This window comes from Salvelinus namaycush, chromosome 24 (assembly GCF_016432855.1).
Source record: "Salvelinus namaycush isolate Seneca chromosome 24, SaNama_1.0, whole genome shotgun sequence".
NCBI lineage: Eukaryota > Metazoa > Chordata > Actinopteri > Salmoniformes > Salmonidae > Salvelinus > Salvelinus namaycush.
This window is the reverse complement of record NC_052330.1, coordinates 24,372,609-24,390,013: the sequence shown is the minus strand read 5'-3', so window position 1 is coordinate 24,390,013 and position 17,405 is coordinate 24,372,609. Positions and strand designations below refer to the sequence as shown.

General features: G+C 47.3%; 1 protein-coding gene across 1 annotated transcript in view; it reads left to right on the top strand.

Annotated features, from left to right (window-relative positions):
* The first annotated feature begins 4,809 nt into the window (after positions 1 to 4,809).
* The window catches only part of LOC120019362, a 93,612-nt gene continuing 81,016 nt past the window's right edge, over positions 4,810 to 17,405 (top strand). Inside the window, exons 1-2 of the mRNA XM_038962654.1 lie at positions 4,810 to 4,821; positions 4,928 to 5,161. Of these exons, the coding sequence (XP_038818582.1) occupies positions 4,810 to 4,821; positions 4,928 to 5,161 (246 nt within the window). The remainder of the gene's footprint in view (positions 4,822 to 4,927; positions 5,162 to 17,405) is intronic.

Below are 17,405 nucleotides of genomic sequence, written 5' to 3'. Positions count from 1 at the left end.
CCTTCTCCTCTGTCCCTCTCTGTCCACCTCTCACCTCTTCTCCCTTCTCCTCTGTCCGTCTCTGTCCCTCTCTCATCTCTTCTCCCTTCTCCTCTGTCCCTCTCTGTCCCCCTCTCATCTCTTCTCCCTTCTCCTCTGTCCCTCTCTGTCCCCCTCTCATCTCTTCTCCCTTCTCCTCTGTCCCTCTCTGTCCCCCTCTCATCTCTTCTCCCTTCTCCTCTGTCCCTCTCTGTCCCCCTCTCATCTCTTCTCCCTTCTCCTCTGTCCGTCTCTGTCCACCTCTCACCTCTTCTCCCTTCTCCTCTGTCCCTCTCTGTCCCCCTCTCATCTCTTCTGTCCCCCTCTCATCTCTTCTCCCTTCTCCTCTGTCCGTCTCTGTCCACCTCTCATCTCTTCTCCCTTCTCCTCTGTCCCTCTCTGTCCCCCTCTCATCTCTTCTCCCTTCTCCTCTGTCCGTCTCTGTCCACCTCTCATCTCTTCTCCCTTCTCCTCTGTCCCTCTCTGTCCCCCTCTCATCTCTTCTCCCTTCTCCTCTGTCCGTCTCTGTCCACCTCTCACCTCTTCTCCCTTCTCCTCTGTCCCTCTCTGTCCCCCTCTCATCTCTTCTCCCTTCTCCTCTGTCCCCCTCTCATCTCTTCTCCCTTCTCCTCTGTCCCTCTCTGTCCACCTCTCATCTCTTCTCCCTTCTCCTCTGTCCGTCTCTGTCCACCTCTCATCTCTTCTCCCTTCTCCTCTGTCCCTCTCTGTCCACCTCTCATCTCTTCTCCCTTCTCCTCTGTCCCTCTCTGTCCCCCTCTCATCTCTTCTCCCTTCTCCTCTGTCCCTCTCTGTCCCCCTCTCATCTCTTCTCCCTTCTCCTCTGTCCCTCTCTGTCCACCTCTCATCTCTTCTCCCTTCTCCTCTGTCCGTCTCTGTCCACCTCTCATCTCTTCTCCCTTCTCCTCTGTCCCTCTCTGTCCCCCTCTCATCTCTTCTATCTTCTCCTCTGTCCGTCTCTGTCCACCTCTCATCTCTTCTCCCTTCTCCTCTGTCCCTCTCTGTCCCCCTCTCATCTCTTCTCCCTTCTCCTCTGTCCCTCTCTGTCCCTCTCTCATCTCTTCTATCTTCTCCTCTGTCCCTCTCTGTCCCCCTCTCATCTCTTCTCCCTTCTCCTCTGTCCCTCTCTGTCCCCCTCTCATCTCTTCTCCCTTCTCCTCTGTCCCTCTCTGTCCCCCTCTCATCTCTTCTATCTTCTCCTCTGTCCGTCTCTGTCCACCTCTCATCTCTTCTCCCTTCTCCTCTGTCCCTCTCTGTCCCCCTCTCATCTCTTCTCCCTTCTCCTCTGTCCGTCTCTGTCCACCTCTCATCTCTTCTCCCTTCTCCTCTGTCCCTCTCTGTCCCCCTCTCATCTCTTCTATCTTCTCCTCTGTCCGTCTCTGTCCACCTCTCATCTCTTCTCCCTTCTCCTCTGTCCCTCTCTGTCCCCCTCTCATCTCTTCTCCCTTCTCCTCTGTCCCTCTCTGTCCCCCTCTCATCTCTTCTATCTTCTCCTCTGTCCCTCTCTGTCCACCTCTCATCTCTTCTCCCTTCTCCTCTGTCCGTCTCTGTCCACCTCTCACCTCTTCTCCCTTCTCCTCTGTCCCTCTCTGTCCACCTCTCATCTCTTCTCCCTTCTCCTCTGTCCCTCTCTGTCCCCCTCTCATCTCTTCTCCCTTCTCCTCTGTCCGTCTCTGTCCCCCTCTCATCTCTTCTCCCTTCTCCTCTGTCCCTCTCTGTCCCCCTCTCATCTCTTCTCCTCTGTCCCATTTGAGCTGTGGAGCTCAGTCCGGAGCCTAACTGTGTCAGTAATGTGGGTCAGAAGCCTTTCTTCTCCTTAGCCTGTCGATTAAATTTGTTAAGATGATAAGAAGGTCTCAAATTGAACCAGCTCAGAGGTACTGTGGTGCTGTGGGGAGCCTGCAGACTACCGTACTTAAAATACGACTGGCCTAAGAGAACATTCCTCGAGAGAGAGTGAGAGTGAGAGAGAGAGAGAGAGAGAGAGAGAGAGAGAGAGAGAGAGAGAGAGAGAGAGAGAGAGAGAGAGAGGGAGAGGAAGAAGATGGAGAGAGAGAGAGGAAGAAGATGGAGAGAGAGAGAGAAATACTTGAATCAGTCATAGAGCCCATTGCCCTTTATGGTTGTGAGGTCTGGGGTCCGCTCACCAACCAAGATTTCACAAAATGGGGCAAACACCAAATTGAGACTCTGCATGCAGAATTCTGCAAAAATATCCTCCGTGTACAACGTAGAACACCAAATAATGCATGCAGAGCAGAATTAGGCCGATACCCACTAATTATCAAAATCCAGAAAAGAGCCGTTAAATTCTACAACCACCTAAAAGGAAGCGATACCCAAACCTTCCATAACAAAGCCATCACCTACAGAGAGATGAACCTGGAGAAGAGTCCCCTAAGCAAGCTGGTCCTAGGGCTCTGTTCACAAACACAAACACACCCCACAGAGCCCCAGGACAACAGCACAATTAGACCCAACCAAATCATGAGAAAACAAAAAGATAATTACTTGACACATTGGAAAGAATTAACAAAAAAACAGAGCAAACTAGAATGCTATTTGGCCCTGAACAGAGAGTACACAGTGGCAGAATACCTGACCACTGTGACTGACCCAAACTTAAGGAAAGCTTTGACTATGTACAGACTCAGTGAGCATAGCCTTGCTATTGAGAAAGGCCGCCGTAGGCAGACATGGCTCTCAAGAGAAGACAGGCTATGTGCTCACTGCCCACAAAATGAGGTGGAAACTGAGCTGCACTTCCTAACCTCCTGCCCAATGTATGACCATATTAGAGACACATGTTTCCCCCAGATTACACAGATCCACAAAGAATTCGAAAACAAATCCAATTTTGATAAACTCCCATATCTACTGGGTGAAATTCCACAGTGTGCCATCACAGCAGCAAGATTTGTGACCTGTTGTCACAAGAAAAGGGCAACCAGTGAAGAACAAACACCATTGTAAATACAACCCATATTTATGCTTATTTATTTTAACTTGTGTGCTTTAACCATTTGTACATTGTTACAACACTGTATATATATAATATGACATTTGTAATGTCTTTATTGTTTTGAAACTTCTGTATGTGTAATGTTTACTGTTAATTTGTATTGTCTGTTTCACTTTTGTGTATTGTCTACCTCACTTGCTTTGGCAATGTTAACACATGTTTCCCATGCCAATAAAGCCCCTTGAATTGAATTGAATTGAATTGAATTGAATTGAATTGAGAGAGAGAGAGGAAGAAGATGGAGAGAAGAGAGAGAGAGAGAGAGAGAGAGAGGAAGAAGATGGAGAGAAGAGAGAGAAAGTGATAGGAGTAGACAGAGGAACAGCAGTTAGCCTATCAGAGAGAGAGAGAACATTGACATCCACAGACAAACAAGAAGAGAAACATGGGAGCTATGAAGCATTTCAGTCTTGTCTTGTCTGGCTGGTTTTATGATGATGAAGTCACACTTGCCATTACTTAGATAATGAGTTTTTATGACTTGTGTCTACCTAACAGCTCTTTAAGATCCTTGTTGTGATGGTTGTTTATTTTCCTTTTGTTTATTGTCTATTCCGTTTGCTTTGGCAATGTAAACATATGTTTCCCATGCCAATAAAGCCATTTGAATTGGTAAAACCAATAATGCTTTTATTGTCTTTGGAAACGACTGACATTCTGTTACAGCTCTGAGAGAAGAGATTTGGGTGGGAAGCTCTAGTGCCAGAGTAGATTGTCACGGTTGACTGACACCATATGGTTTGACATGCTGGTGTCGTAATAGAGGGATTTGTAGCCTCTGTTGTGGCTGGTTACAAATATTATTAATGTTACTAAAGTAATTAGAGTTACACAGAGAGCTATAACAATAATGGCAATTGTTGAGCTGTTTAATCTGAAGCAGTTGTCTTGCTCTGTGTGACAGTTTACATACACACACACACACACACACACACACACACACACACACACACACACACACACACACACACACACACACACACACACACACACACACACACACACACACACACACACACACACACACACCGGGTGAATCAAATAAAAGTCTGGCGAGTGTTTTATATTCACCAGGGGAGCGAGTGGTCTGTCCTCTCTTCTCCCTGGTGTCATCTCTCTGGGTTATTTATGGACGTTTCAGACCCACCAGGAGCTTCCTCTCTGAACCTACCAACACACACACACACACACACACACACACACACACACACACACACACACACACACACACACACACACACACACACACACACACACACACACACACACACACACACACACACACACACACACACACACACACACAGACTAGAGGGAGAGAGAGAGAGAGAGAGAGAGAGAGAGAGAGAGAGAGAGAGAGAGAGAGAGAGAGAGAGAGAGAGAGAGAGAGAGAGAGAAAGAAGAGAGAGAAAGAAGAGAGAGAGAGAAAGATTTAGATTTGATTTGGTTTACTAGGATCCCCATTAGCCCATGCCAATGGCAGCAGCTAGTCTTACTGGGGTCCGACGTGTAACAGAAAAGACATTTGTGTTCATCTATCAGTTACACATACTGTACACAGAAGTAGGTCACATGGGGGAGAGGCGTGGTGCCGTGAGGTGTTGCTTTATTTGTTTTTTGAACCCAGGTTTGCTTTTCACTTGCGCTATATAAGATGGAAGGGAGTTCCATCCACTCATCACTCTGTATAATACTGTACGTTTCCTTAAATTTGTCCTAGACCTGGGGACTGTGAAAAGACCCCTGATGGCATGTCTGGTGTGGTAAGTGTGTGTGTCAGAGAGACAGAGGGAGGCATACCGGTTGCTTGGCTTCCAAAGGGAAAATGAAAAATGTATTTCCATTAACCCACTTTGTCCTGAGGTACAGGTACAGGTAGAGGTGGAGATGGTGGTAGAGGTAGAGGTAGAGGAGGTCGTGGTAGAGGAGGTAGTGGTAAAGGAGGAGGTAGAAGTGGAGGTAAAGATGGAGGTGGAGGAGATGGAGGTAGAGGAGGTAGAGATGGCGGTAGAGGAGGTAGTGGTAATGATGGAGGTGGAGGAGGTAGAGGTAGAGGAGGTAGAAGTGGCGGTAGAGGTAGAGAAGGTAGTGGTAGAGGAGGAGGTAGAGGAGGTAGAGGTAAAGGTGGAGATGGAGGTAGAGGAGTTAGTGGTAGAGGAGGTAGTGGTAAAGATGGAGGTGGAGGAGATGGAGGTAGAGGAGGTAGAGGTGGCGGTAAAGGTAGAGAAGGTAGTGGTAGAGGAGGAGGTAGAGGAGGTAGAGGTGGAGGTGGTAGAGATGGAGGTAGAGGTGGAGGTAGAGGAGGTGAAGGTAGAGGAGGTAGAGATGGAGGTAGAGGTGGAGGTAGAGGAGGTGAAGGTAGAGGAGGGAGAGGTGGCGGTGGTAGAGATAGAGGTAGATGTGGAGTTAGAGGAGGTGAAGGTAGAGGAGGTAGAGATGGAGGTAGAGGTGGAAATAGAGGAGGTAGAGGTGGAGATATAGATGGAGGTAAACAAGTTAGAGGTGGAGGTAGAGGAAGTGGAGGTAGAGGTGGAGGTAAAGGTAGAGGAGGTAGAGGTAAAAGAGGTAGAGGTAGTGGTGGAGGTAGAGGAGGTAAATGTGGAGGTAGAGGAGGTAGAGGTATAAATGAAGGTAGAGGAGATAGTGGTAGAGGTGGTAGAGATGGAGGTAGAGGTAGAGGTGGAGGAGGTAGAGGAGGTGGAGGTAGAGCAGGTAAATGTGGAGGTAGAGAAGGTAGAGGTAGAGGAGGTAGATATAGGGGTAGAGGAGGTAGAGGTAGAAATGAAGGTAGAGGTAGAGGAGGTAGTGGTAGAGGAGGTAGAGATGGAGGTAGAGAAGGTAAAGGTAGAGGAGGTAGATATAGGGGTAGAGGAGGTAGAGGTAGAAATGAAGGTAGAGGTAGAGGAGGTAGTGGTAGAGGAGGTAGAGATGGAGGTAGAGAAGGTAGAGGTAGAGGAGGTAGATATAGGGGTAGAGGAGGTAGAGGTGGGGTAGAGAAGGTAGAGGTGGAGAAGGTAGAGGTAGAGGAGGTAGAGATAGGGGTAGAGGAGGTAGAGGTGGGGGTAGAGAAGGTAGAGGTGGAGGTATAGGTAGAGGAGGTGGATGTAGAGGAGGTAGAGGTAGAGGTGGGAGTATAGATGGTAGAGGTGGAGGTAGAGAAGGTAGAGGTAGAGGAGGTAGAGATAGGGGTAGAGGAGGTAGAGGTGGGGGTAGAGAAGGTAGAGGTGGAGGTATAGGTAGAGGAAGTAGATGTAGAGGAGGTAGAGGTAGAGGTGGGAGTAGAGATGGTATAGGTGGAGGTAGAGAAGGTAGAGGTAGAGGAGGTAGAGATTGGGGTAGAGGAGGTAGAGGTAGAGGTGGGGGTAGAGAAGGTAGAGCTGGAGGTAGAGGAGGTAGTGGTAGAGGTGGGGGTAGACAAGGTAGAGGTGGAGGTAGAGGTAGTGGTAGAGGTTGGGGTAGAGAAGGTAGAGGTGGAGGTAGAGGAGGTAGAGGTGGGGGTAGAGAAGGTAGAGGTGGAGGTAGAGGAGATAGTGGTAGAGGTGGAGGTAGAGGTAGATGAGGTAGTGTTAGAAGTGGGGGTAGAGAAGGTAGAGGTGGAGGTAGAGGAGGTAGAGGTAGAGGAGGTAGGGTAGTGATAGAGGGGGTAGAGGGGTAGTGGTAGAGGTAGATGTGTCTAAATTAGCTGATGTATGTGATTAAAGCCCATAGTTCACCTGCCACCGCCGACTTCAAAGGGCTTCTCTGACGGTGCGATGTGGTGGAGGTGGAGGTGAGGTGAGGTGGTGAGGTGAGGTGGAGGTAGAGGGAGAGAGAGGGGGGGGAGAGAGGGGGGGAGAAAGAGAGGGAGAGAGAGCAGCAGGCTCAACCCCCACTCATCGCACTCTAGCAACTCCTTGTGGCGGGCCGGGCACCTGCAGGCTGACCTCGGTCGTCAGTTAAACAGTATTTCCTCCAACACATTGGTGTGGCTGGCTTCCGGGTTAAGCAGGCGAGTTAAGCGGATGAGCATAACTCAACCTTTGTCTCCCGAGACCATTGGGGTGTTGCAGCGATGAGACAAGATTGAAATTTGGGAGAAAAAGTGGGTAAAAAATAAATAAAATAAACCTAAGAAAGAAATTGAGAAAACCTGAGTCTACGCCTTCACTATGGTGTATCACTAAAACAATACAGAAATACACTATGGAAAAAGAAGGAACAGCACGTCAGAAATCAGCTCAATGTAATTGAAGAATCTATAGAATCTAACCACTTCTGGGAAAATTGGAACCCACTAAACCAGCAACAACACGAAGAGTTATCTATCCAAAATGGAGATGTGTGGATAAACCACTTCTCCAATCTTTTTGGCTCTATAACAAAGAACAAACAGCAACAAGATATGCATGATCAATTACAAATCTTACAATCAGTTATTAGAGACTACCAGAACCCACTGGATTCTCCAATTACATTGAATGAACTACTGGACAAAATACAAACCCTCCAATCCAAAAAGGCCTGTGGTGTTGATGGTATCCTACATGAAATGGCTATACTTAAACTCTTTAACATCATCCTCAGCTTTGGCATCTTCCCCAATATTTGGAACCAAGGACTGATCACCCCAATCCACAAAAGTGGAGACATATTAGACCCCAATAACTACAGTGGGATATGCGTCAACAACAACCTTGGGAAAATCCTCTGCATTATCATTAACAGCAGACTCTTACATTTCCTCACTGAAAAAAATGTACTGAGCAAATGTCAAATTGGCTTTTTACCAAATTACAGTACGACAGACCACGTATTCACCCTGCACACCCTAATTGACAAACAAACAAACAAAAACAAAAAAAGTATTCTCATGCTTTGTAAATTTCAAACAAGCTTTTGACTCAATTTGACATAAGGGTCTGCTATACAAATTGATGGAAAGTGGTGTTGGGGGAAAAACATACAACATTATAAAATCCATGTAGACTAAACACAAGTGTGCGGTTAAAATTGGCAAAAAACACATCTTTCTTTCCACAGGGCCGTGGGGGGAGACAGGAATGCAGGTTAAGTCCCATCCTCTTCAACATATATATCAAGGAATTGGCGAGAGACAAGGCAAGAAGGGCCTTCTATGCCATCAAAAGGAACATAAAATATGACATACCAATTAGGATCTGGCTAAGAAATACCTGAATCAGTTATAGAACCCACTGCCCTTCATGGTTGTGAGGTCTGGGCTCCGCTCACCAACCAAGAATTAAAAAATGGGACAAACACCAAATTGAGACTCCGCATGCAGAATTCTGCAACAATATCCTCTGTGTACAACGTAAAACACCAAATAATGCATGCAAAGCATTAGGCCGATACCCAAAATTAGGCCGATACCCGCTAATTATCAATATCCAGAAAAGAGACGTTGAATTCTACAACCACCTAAAAGGAAGCAATTCCCAAACTTTCCGTAATAAAGCCATCACCTACAGAGAGATGAACCTGGATAAGAGTCTTCTAAGCAAGCTGGTCCTGGGGCTCTGTTCACAAACACACCCCACAGAGCCCCAGGACAGCAACACAATTAGATCCAACCAAATCATGAGAAAACTAAAAAAGATAATTACTTGACACATTGGAAAGAATTAACAAACTGGGCAAACTAGAATGCTATTTGGTTCTAAACAGAGAGTACACAGAATACCTGACCACTGTGACTGACCCAAAATTAAGCTTTGACTACTGTATGTACAGACTCAGTGAGCATAGCCTTGGTATTGAGAAAGGTCGCCGTAGGCAGACCTGGCTCTCAAGAGAAGACAGGCTATGTGCACACTGCCCACAAAATGAGGTGGAAACTGAGCTGCACTTCCTAACCTCCTGCCAAATTTATGACCATATTAGAGACACATATTTCCGTCAGATTACACAGACCCACAAAGAACTCGAAAACAAATCCAATTTTGATAAACTTGAATATCTATTGGGTAAATACCACTGTGTGCAATCACAGCAGCAATATTTGTGACCTGTTGCCACAAGAAAAGGGCAACCAGTGAAGAACAAACACCATTGTAAATACAACCCATATTTATGTTTATTTATTTTCACTTTTTGTACTTTAACTATTTGCACATCATTACAACACTGTATATAGACATAATGTGACATTTGAAATGTCTTTATTCATTTGGAACTTGTGTGAGTGTAATATTTACTGTTCACTTTTATTGTTTATTTCACTTTTGTTTATTATCTTTTTCACTTGCTTTGGTAATGTAAAAATGTGTTTCCCATGCCAATGAAGCCCCTTGAATTGAATTGGGGGGGGGGGGGGGGGGGTGAAGGGAGGAAGAGGGGGAGAGGGAGGGGGGAGGAAGGGAAGGAGGGGGGAGAGAGAGGGGGACGAAAGGAGAGAGAGGGGGGAGGGAGAGAAAAGGAGAGAAAAGGAGAGTGAGACGAGAGCTTTAGTCTTCAGACAGGAGAGCTGCTGTCAGGGATTGACAGAGTGGTAGAGAGAGAGGAGGAGGGAGAGAAAAGAGGCAGATTTCCAAAGAGAAGGATTACTGAAGAAAAGAGAAAAAATGATGAGAGATTGAAACAGGCAGAGAACCAACCATCCAACAACAGGGTTGACAGAGGAAGGAATGAAAGAGAGAGAGATGTGGGGGCCCAGAGACTGCAGGGGATGATGGAGCGCTGAGGGAAGCAGCTTTTCTCCTTCTGTCGTTATGTTGTTCCTCTCAGCTCTGCTATTTATCAGACAAGACTGTTATTCCCCTAGCATCACTCACTCCACCCCATCCTTCACTTCACTGTGTGTGTGTGTGTGTGTGTGTGTGTGTGTGTGTGTGTGTGTGCGTGTGCGTGCGTGTGCGTGTGCGTGTGTGTGTGTCTCGTATCATAGTCTCCCTGGACAACAGCACACTGCTAGATTGATGTTCTGTGAAAAGCAGTATGAGTATGCGTGTGTAAGACAAAACTCCCTCAGGCCTCACCTTTTCCCCTTTCTCCACTGTCCACCACAATCTCCTCCCCCCTCTCTCTCCCCTTTCTCCACTGCCCCCCCACAATCTCCTCCCCCCTCTCTCTCCCCTTTCTCCACTGTCCACCACAATCTCCTCCCCCCTCTCTCTCCCCTTTCTCCACTGCCCCCCCACAATCTCCTCCCCCCTCTCTCCCCCCTTTCTCCACTGCCCCCCCACAATCTCCTCCCCCCTCTCTCTCCCCTTTCTCCACTGCCCCCCCACAATCTCCTCCCCCCTCTCTCTCCCCTTTCTCCACTGCCCCCCCACAATCTCCTCCCCCCTCTCTCTCCCCTTTCTCCACTGCCCCCCCACAATCTCCTCCCCCCTCTCTCTCCCCTTTCTCCACTGCCCCCCCACAATCTCCTCCCCCCTCTCTCTCCCCTTTCTCCACTGCCCCCCCACAATCTCCTCCCCCCTCTCTCTCCCCTTTCTCCAATGCCCCCCCACAATCTCCTCGCCCCTTTTCCCCTTTCTCCACTGCCCCCCCACAATCTCCTCCCCCCTCTCTCCCCCCTTTCTCTACTTTCCCTCACACTCTCCTCCCCCCTTTTCCCCTTTCTCCACTGTCCACCACAATCTCCTCCCCCCTTTTCCCCTTTCTCCACTGCCCCCCCACAATCTCCTCCCCCCTCTCTCCCCCCTTTCTCTACTTTCCCTCACAATCTCCTCCCCCCTTTTCCCCTTTCTCCACTGCCCCCCCACAATCTCCTCCCCCCTTTTCCCCTTTCTCTACTTTCCCTCACAATCTCCTCCCCCCTTTTCCCCTTTCTCCACTGCCCCCCCACAATCTCCTCCCCCCTTTTCCCCTTTCTCCACTGCCCCCCCACAATCTCCTTCCCCCTTTTCCCCTTTCTCCACTGCCCCCCCACAATCTCCTCCCCCCTTTTCCCCTTTCTCCACTGCCCCCCCACAATCTCCTCCCCCCTTTTCCCCTTTCTCCACTGCCCTCCCACAATCTCCTCCCCCCTTTTCCCCTTTCTCCACTGCCCCCCCACAATCTCCTCCCCCCTTTTCCCCTTTCTCCACTGCCCCCCCCCACAATCTCTCCCCCCTTTCTCTACTTTCCCTCACAATCTCCTCCCCCCTTTTCCCTTTTCTCCACTGCCCCCCCACAATCTCCTCCCCCCTCTCTCCCCCCTTTCTCTACTTTCCCTCACAATCTCCTCCCCCCCTTTCCCCTTTCTCCACTGTCCACCACAATCGCCTCCCTCCCTCTCTCCCCCCTTTCTCTACTGTCCCCACAATCCGCCCCCCTCTGCCCCTTTCTCCACTGTCCCCTACATTCCCCCCTCTCCCCTTTTTCCACTGTCCCCCACAATTTCCTCCCTCCCTCCCTCTCTCCCCCCTTTCTCCACTGTCCCCCACAATCTCCTCCCTCCCTCTCTCTCCCCTTTCTCCACTGTCCCCCATCAGTCAATCAATCAAATGTATTTATAAAGCCCTTTTTACATCAGCTGATGTCACAAAGTGCTGTACAGAAACCCAGCCTAAAACCCCAAACAGAAAGCAATGCAGATGTAGAAGCACGGTGGCTAGGAAAAACTCCCTAGAAAGGCAGGAACCTAGGAAGAAACATAGAGAGGAACCAGGCTCTGAGGGGTGGCCAGTCCTCTTCTGGCTGTGCCGGGTGGAGATTATAACAGTACATGACCATTAAGCCCAGATTGTTCTTCAAGATGTTCAAACGTTCATAGATGACCAGCAGGGTCATTCAGAGGTCAAGACAGCAGGTGCGGTAGAGAGAGAGACAGAGAGAGAGAGTCAAAAACAGCATGTCCAGGACAAGTTAGCAAATCCGGTAAACAGGTCAGGGTTCCATAGTTAACATATGTTTCCCATGCCAATAAAGCGCCTTGAATTTACTTGAGAGAGCCTGACCACTGTGACTGACCCAAACTTAAGGAAAGCTTTGACTATGTACAGACTCAGTGAGCATAGCCTTGCTATTTAGAAAAGTCGCCGTAGGCAGACCTGGCTCTCAAGAGAAGACAGGCTATGTGCACACTGCCCACAAAATGAGGTGGAAACTGAGCTGCACTTCCTAACCTCCTGCCAAATGTTAGAGACACATATTTCCCTCAGATTACACAGAACCACAAAGAATTCAAAAACAAATCCAATTTTAATAAACTCCCATATCTTTTGGGTGAAATACCACTGTGTGCGATCACAGCAGCACGATTTGTGACCTGTTGCCACAAGAAAAGGGCAACCAGTGAAGAACAAACACCATTGTAAATAAAACCCATATTTATGTTTGTTTATTTTCCCTTTTGTACTTTAACTCTTTGCACATTGTTACAAAACTGTATATAAACATAATATGACATTTGAAATGTCTCTATTATTTTGTAACTTGTGTGAGTGTAATATTTACTGTTATTAATATTTACTTTTTATTGTTTATTTCACTTTTGTTTATCCATTTCACTTGCTTTGACAAGTAAAACCCTTTGAATTGAATTGAATTGAGAGAGATGGAGAGAAAGAGAGAGAGAGAGAGAGAGAGAGAGAGAGAGAGAGAGAGAGAGAGAGAGAGAGAGAGAGAGAGAGGGAGAGAGAGAGCGGAAGAGCGAGAGGGAGAGGAACAGACAGACAGACAGACAGACAGACAGACAGACAGACAGACAGACAGACAGACAGACAGACAGACAGACAGACAGACAGACAGACAGACAGACAGACAGACAGACAGACAGACAGACAAACAAAGGGAGAGAGTGTTAATGTGTGAGAGAGCGAGACAGACAGACAGACAGACAGACAGACAGACAGACAGACAGACAGACAGACAGACAGACAGACAGACAGACAGACAGACAGACAGACAGACAGACAGACAGACAGACAGACAGACAGAGCATCTCAGTTGTATGGTTCCTATTGTGTTCCAGAGATGAGTGAGTCTAGTTATTCTCAAAGCAGCACTTAGCTGTTTACTGTGAAGACTAGAGAACAGTGAGCAACAGGTAGCTGCAGATTGTACAGAAGGCCATTATAAGAGGCAGCTTAGACTGTGAATACAGCAATGACCTCCACTCCTGTCCCTCCTTCCACTCTTATCTGCCTGACAACGTCTGGCTTCCTTAGGAACCACAGCTGTTCCCGGTGTTGGCTGCTTGTGCTGAGATTTGGGATGTGAGAGACTGGCATTCAAATAAATACAGTATGAATCCTTGGTTTTAGTATTGGGCAGTATCCATTAAACACCTTCGAATTGTAGTGCTGATTTAGGATCACGTTCCCCTTTTTATTCATTATGATGTAAAATGCAAAACTGATGCTAGATCAGCATTCCTACTCTGAGACGCTTTGTGAATATGGGCCCTGGTTTGTTTAACAGCTCTTAAAACAGTAGTAGTAGTAGTAGTACTGAATATGGGCGGAATTGTTTTTGTCCGTTTGTCACTTCTTATTTTGGAACTGACAGACAGACAGACAGACAGACAGACAGACAGACAGACAGACAGACAGACAGACAGACAGACAGACAGACAGACAGACAGACAGACAGACAGACAGACAGACAGACAGACAGACAGACAGACAGACAGACAGACAGACAGAGACAGACAGACAGACAGACAGAGCCCAATATAGACCCAGTTATTTTATATTGCATGGAGTTAGCATGTCAACCTAGCATGTCAGCCTAGCCTGTCAGCGCTGTGGAAAGCCCTATCTGTCTGGCTAGGTGATTTAAGAGTCACATGGTTTTTTAAGTGAAATGGAAACTATTGGAATTGCCAGTTTGCTCTTCTAGTTTGGAGTCAACACTCTATGTGCTGACATTCCTTCATCTGTCCTGTCTTAATCATTCTTCAATACTCTGAAGAACTGAATCCATCTCCCCTCCAGCCCAAGGAGCGGTTAGTTCCCATGGAGTTACTATGCACTCTGCAGTAAATCAGAAGAAATTGTTGTCATTCCTCCTCTTTCACTCTAAAGAATGAATTCAGTATTCCTATATTTCTCACTCACCCCTCCCCTAAATCTCTCCCCCATTCCACCGACTGAGTCTCTCAATCAGTTCTCATTTACCTATGCAAGCTGTTCCTCACCTCTCTCTCTCTGTGTCTGTCTCTCTGTCTCTCTCTCTCTCTCTCTCTCCCTCTCTCTCTCTGTGTCTCTCTCTCTGTGTCTCTCTCTCTGTGTCTCACTCTCTCTGTGTCTCTCTCTCTCTCTCTGTGTGTCTCACTCTGTGTCTCTCTCTCTGTGTGTCTCTCTCTGTGTGTCTCTCTCTCTCTCTGGTGTCTCTCTCTGTGTGTCTCTCTCTGTGTGTCTCTCTCTCTCTCTGTGTCTCTGTGTCGCTCTCTCTCTGTCTCTGTGTCTCTCTCTCTGTGTCGCTCTCTCTCTGTCTCTGTGTCGCTCTCTGTGTCTCTCTCTCTCTCTGTCTCTGTGTCTCTCTCTCTGTGTCTCTGTGTCTCTCTCTCTGTGTCTCTGTGCCTCTCTCTTTGTCTCTCTGTCTCTCTCTCTCTCTCTCCCTCTCTCTCTCTGTGTCTGTCTCTCTGTGTCTCTCTCTCTGTGTCTGTCTCTCTGTATCTCTCTCTCTCTCTCTCTCTCTCTCTCTGTAGGAACCCTGCGGAGCGCACATCCGTTTGTAACCTGGGAGCTGTCAACCATGCTGCTCTTTAAATGAGCTAGCTACCCCTGTGGCTGTCAGCAACGCTTCCCTCACTCCATCTCTCCCTCGCTTGTTCACCTTTCTCACTCTCGGCCACCCTCTCTCCCTCTCCATCCTCTATTCTTTCTCTCTTCTTCCATCCCTCATTCGCTTGATCACCACTCTCCATCTCTCACTCCTATTCCTTTATCCTCTCTACTTCCATTTACCCAGTTTTTTTTTTAGTTTACCCGTTTTTCTCCCCAATTTTGTGGTATCCAATTGGTAGTTCCAATCTTGTCTCATCGCTGCAACTACTGTACGGACTCGGGAGAGGCGAAGGTCAAGAGCCGTGCGTCCTCCGGAAAAACAACCCAACCAAGCCACACTGCTTCTAGACACAATGTCCACTTAACCCGGAAGCCAGCCGCACCAAAGTGTCAGAGGAAACACCGTACACCTGGTGACTGTGTCAGCGTGCATTACACCCGGCCCACCACAGGAGTCGTTAGTGCGCGATGGGACAAGGACATCCCTGCCGACAAAACCCTCCCCGAACGACGCTGGGCCAATTGTGCGCTGCCCCATGAGTCTCCCGGTCGCGGCCCCATGAGTCTCCCGGTCGCGGCCCCATGAGTCTCCCGGTCGCGGCCCCATGAGTCTCCCGGTCGCGGCACCATGAGTCTCCCGGTCGCGGCCCCATGAGTCTCCCGGTCGCGGCCCCATGAGTCTCCCGGTCGCTGCCCCATGAGTCTCCCGGTCGCGGCCCCATGAGTCTCAAGCCTGGACTTGAACCAAGAATCTCTAGTGGAACACTGCGATGCAGTGCCTTAGACCACTGCGCTACTCGGGAGGCCTATCTATCCATCTTGAAATAAAAACAAACTAGATCTACACCAGATAGTCTGATCTTGATTACGCTACAGCACAGTATTGTACTCATCACATTTGCACATGTACACATATCTTACGCAAACCTTAATAGATTCCTAGCTACCATATTCTGAGAACCATTATGTTTCTTAGAGCTTGGTGAGAGCGTGGTTGTCCTATGGTTGTTTTGCATAGAACTTTCCCACAACATTCTGGGAATGGTGCAGGATAGTTGCTTGGCTTTGGAACATTCTCAGCACATTTAAGGAACCTGTCAACAAATAATTGGTATTTCATTACTTAACAGAACGTTTCTGAAAAGTTCAAACATGGTTACATTTAATTTTAGTCATGTTTTAGGAACGTTCTCCGACTGTTTTGACATTGGGAATGTTCTCAAATAGTCCAGAGAACGTTAAGAAAAAACTATCTTCTGTGGGTATTTCAGTACTTCAGCATAACGTTTCCTAAAGGTTTCCTCATGGTTCCATTTAAAGTCATGTTCTCAAATTGATCCAAGAACATTAAGAAACAACATTCTTCTGTGGGTATTTCAGTACTTCAGCGTAACATTTCCTAAAGGTTGCCTCATGGTTCTATTTAAAGTTATTTTCTCAAATTGTGCATGGAACATTAAGAAAACTTTCCAGAAAAAACACAAGAAAACTTTAGCAACGTTCAGAGAACGTTCTAAGAATGTAATTTAAAAACATCCATTCTCAAAACTCCCAGGAAATCGTTCAAGGAACCAGAGTAAAATGTTCTCAGAACCTCCCTGTAACCTAAAAAATAATAGTTCCATGAATAGGCTGTTAGTTTTAACAGGACGTGCAACCTCATCTCCCCACTCTCACGCAATTGATTTCTACATGATATCAATGAGTGATGAAAAATAAGTGTTGTGTTCCTTTGTTTAGCGACCCCTAAATTGCGACCCCTTCTTCAGAACATTTAAAAAAAACATTCCGTTTTATCGGTCAGGAAACGTATGGCTTCGTTCCCACAGCCAATGTGAAACCAAAAACGGAAGTTTCCATAACTTCCAAGGAACCAAATGTGCTAGCTGGGTTATCACTGGCCTTCATATTGACAGAGAAACACAGAGACACACACCCAGGGATGCAGAGACACAGTGAGAAGCAGAGAGACACAGTTAGATAGAAGGGAAAAGAGACAGAGAGACACAGAGGGAAGAAGGGTACACAGCAAGACAGAGTAGGACACCACAGGGAAACAGAGACACAGAGGGACACACAGGGATGTAGAGAGAAACCCATAGAGACACAGGGAAACAGACAGACAGGGAACCACATAGGGAAACAGACAGGGAACCACAGGGAAACAGAAAACAGAGGGAAACACAGCTGGGAACCACAGGGAAACAGAGAGGCACAGGAAGTGATACCTTCAGGGCAGTGCAGGTTAAGCATGTTCATTAATTTCTCCTGGTTCTCTGGCTGGCCCTGCCAGCTCCCTGAATGTGATGTGTATTCTAATAAGCTCTCTTGGATGTGTTGTTGCATACACTAATAACCTCAGAGATGTTGGAATGGACAAGACATGCAAATCGAAAAGAAATGGGATTTAAAAAATGAATCCAAATTCAATGCATGAATAGAATTGAACAGCAATGTGGGAAAATACCAAAATAAGAGAATGAATTTTTGACAGATCATGACATTGCATGAATAAGCATATTAATCAACATACTGAGAAGCCAGTTAAAATCCTAACAGTTTTATATTCTGTGGAGTACTGATGCTGGATAAGTGAGCTCAGTTTGTTCACCATAGGCTTCAGTGTGTCTTCGTATTAGCCCCACTGCTTCCTTCTTTAGGCACATTACCCAGCTAGCACATTCCCAGCA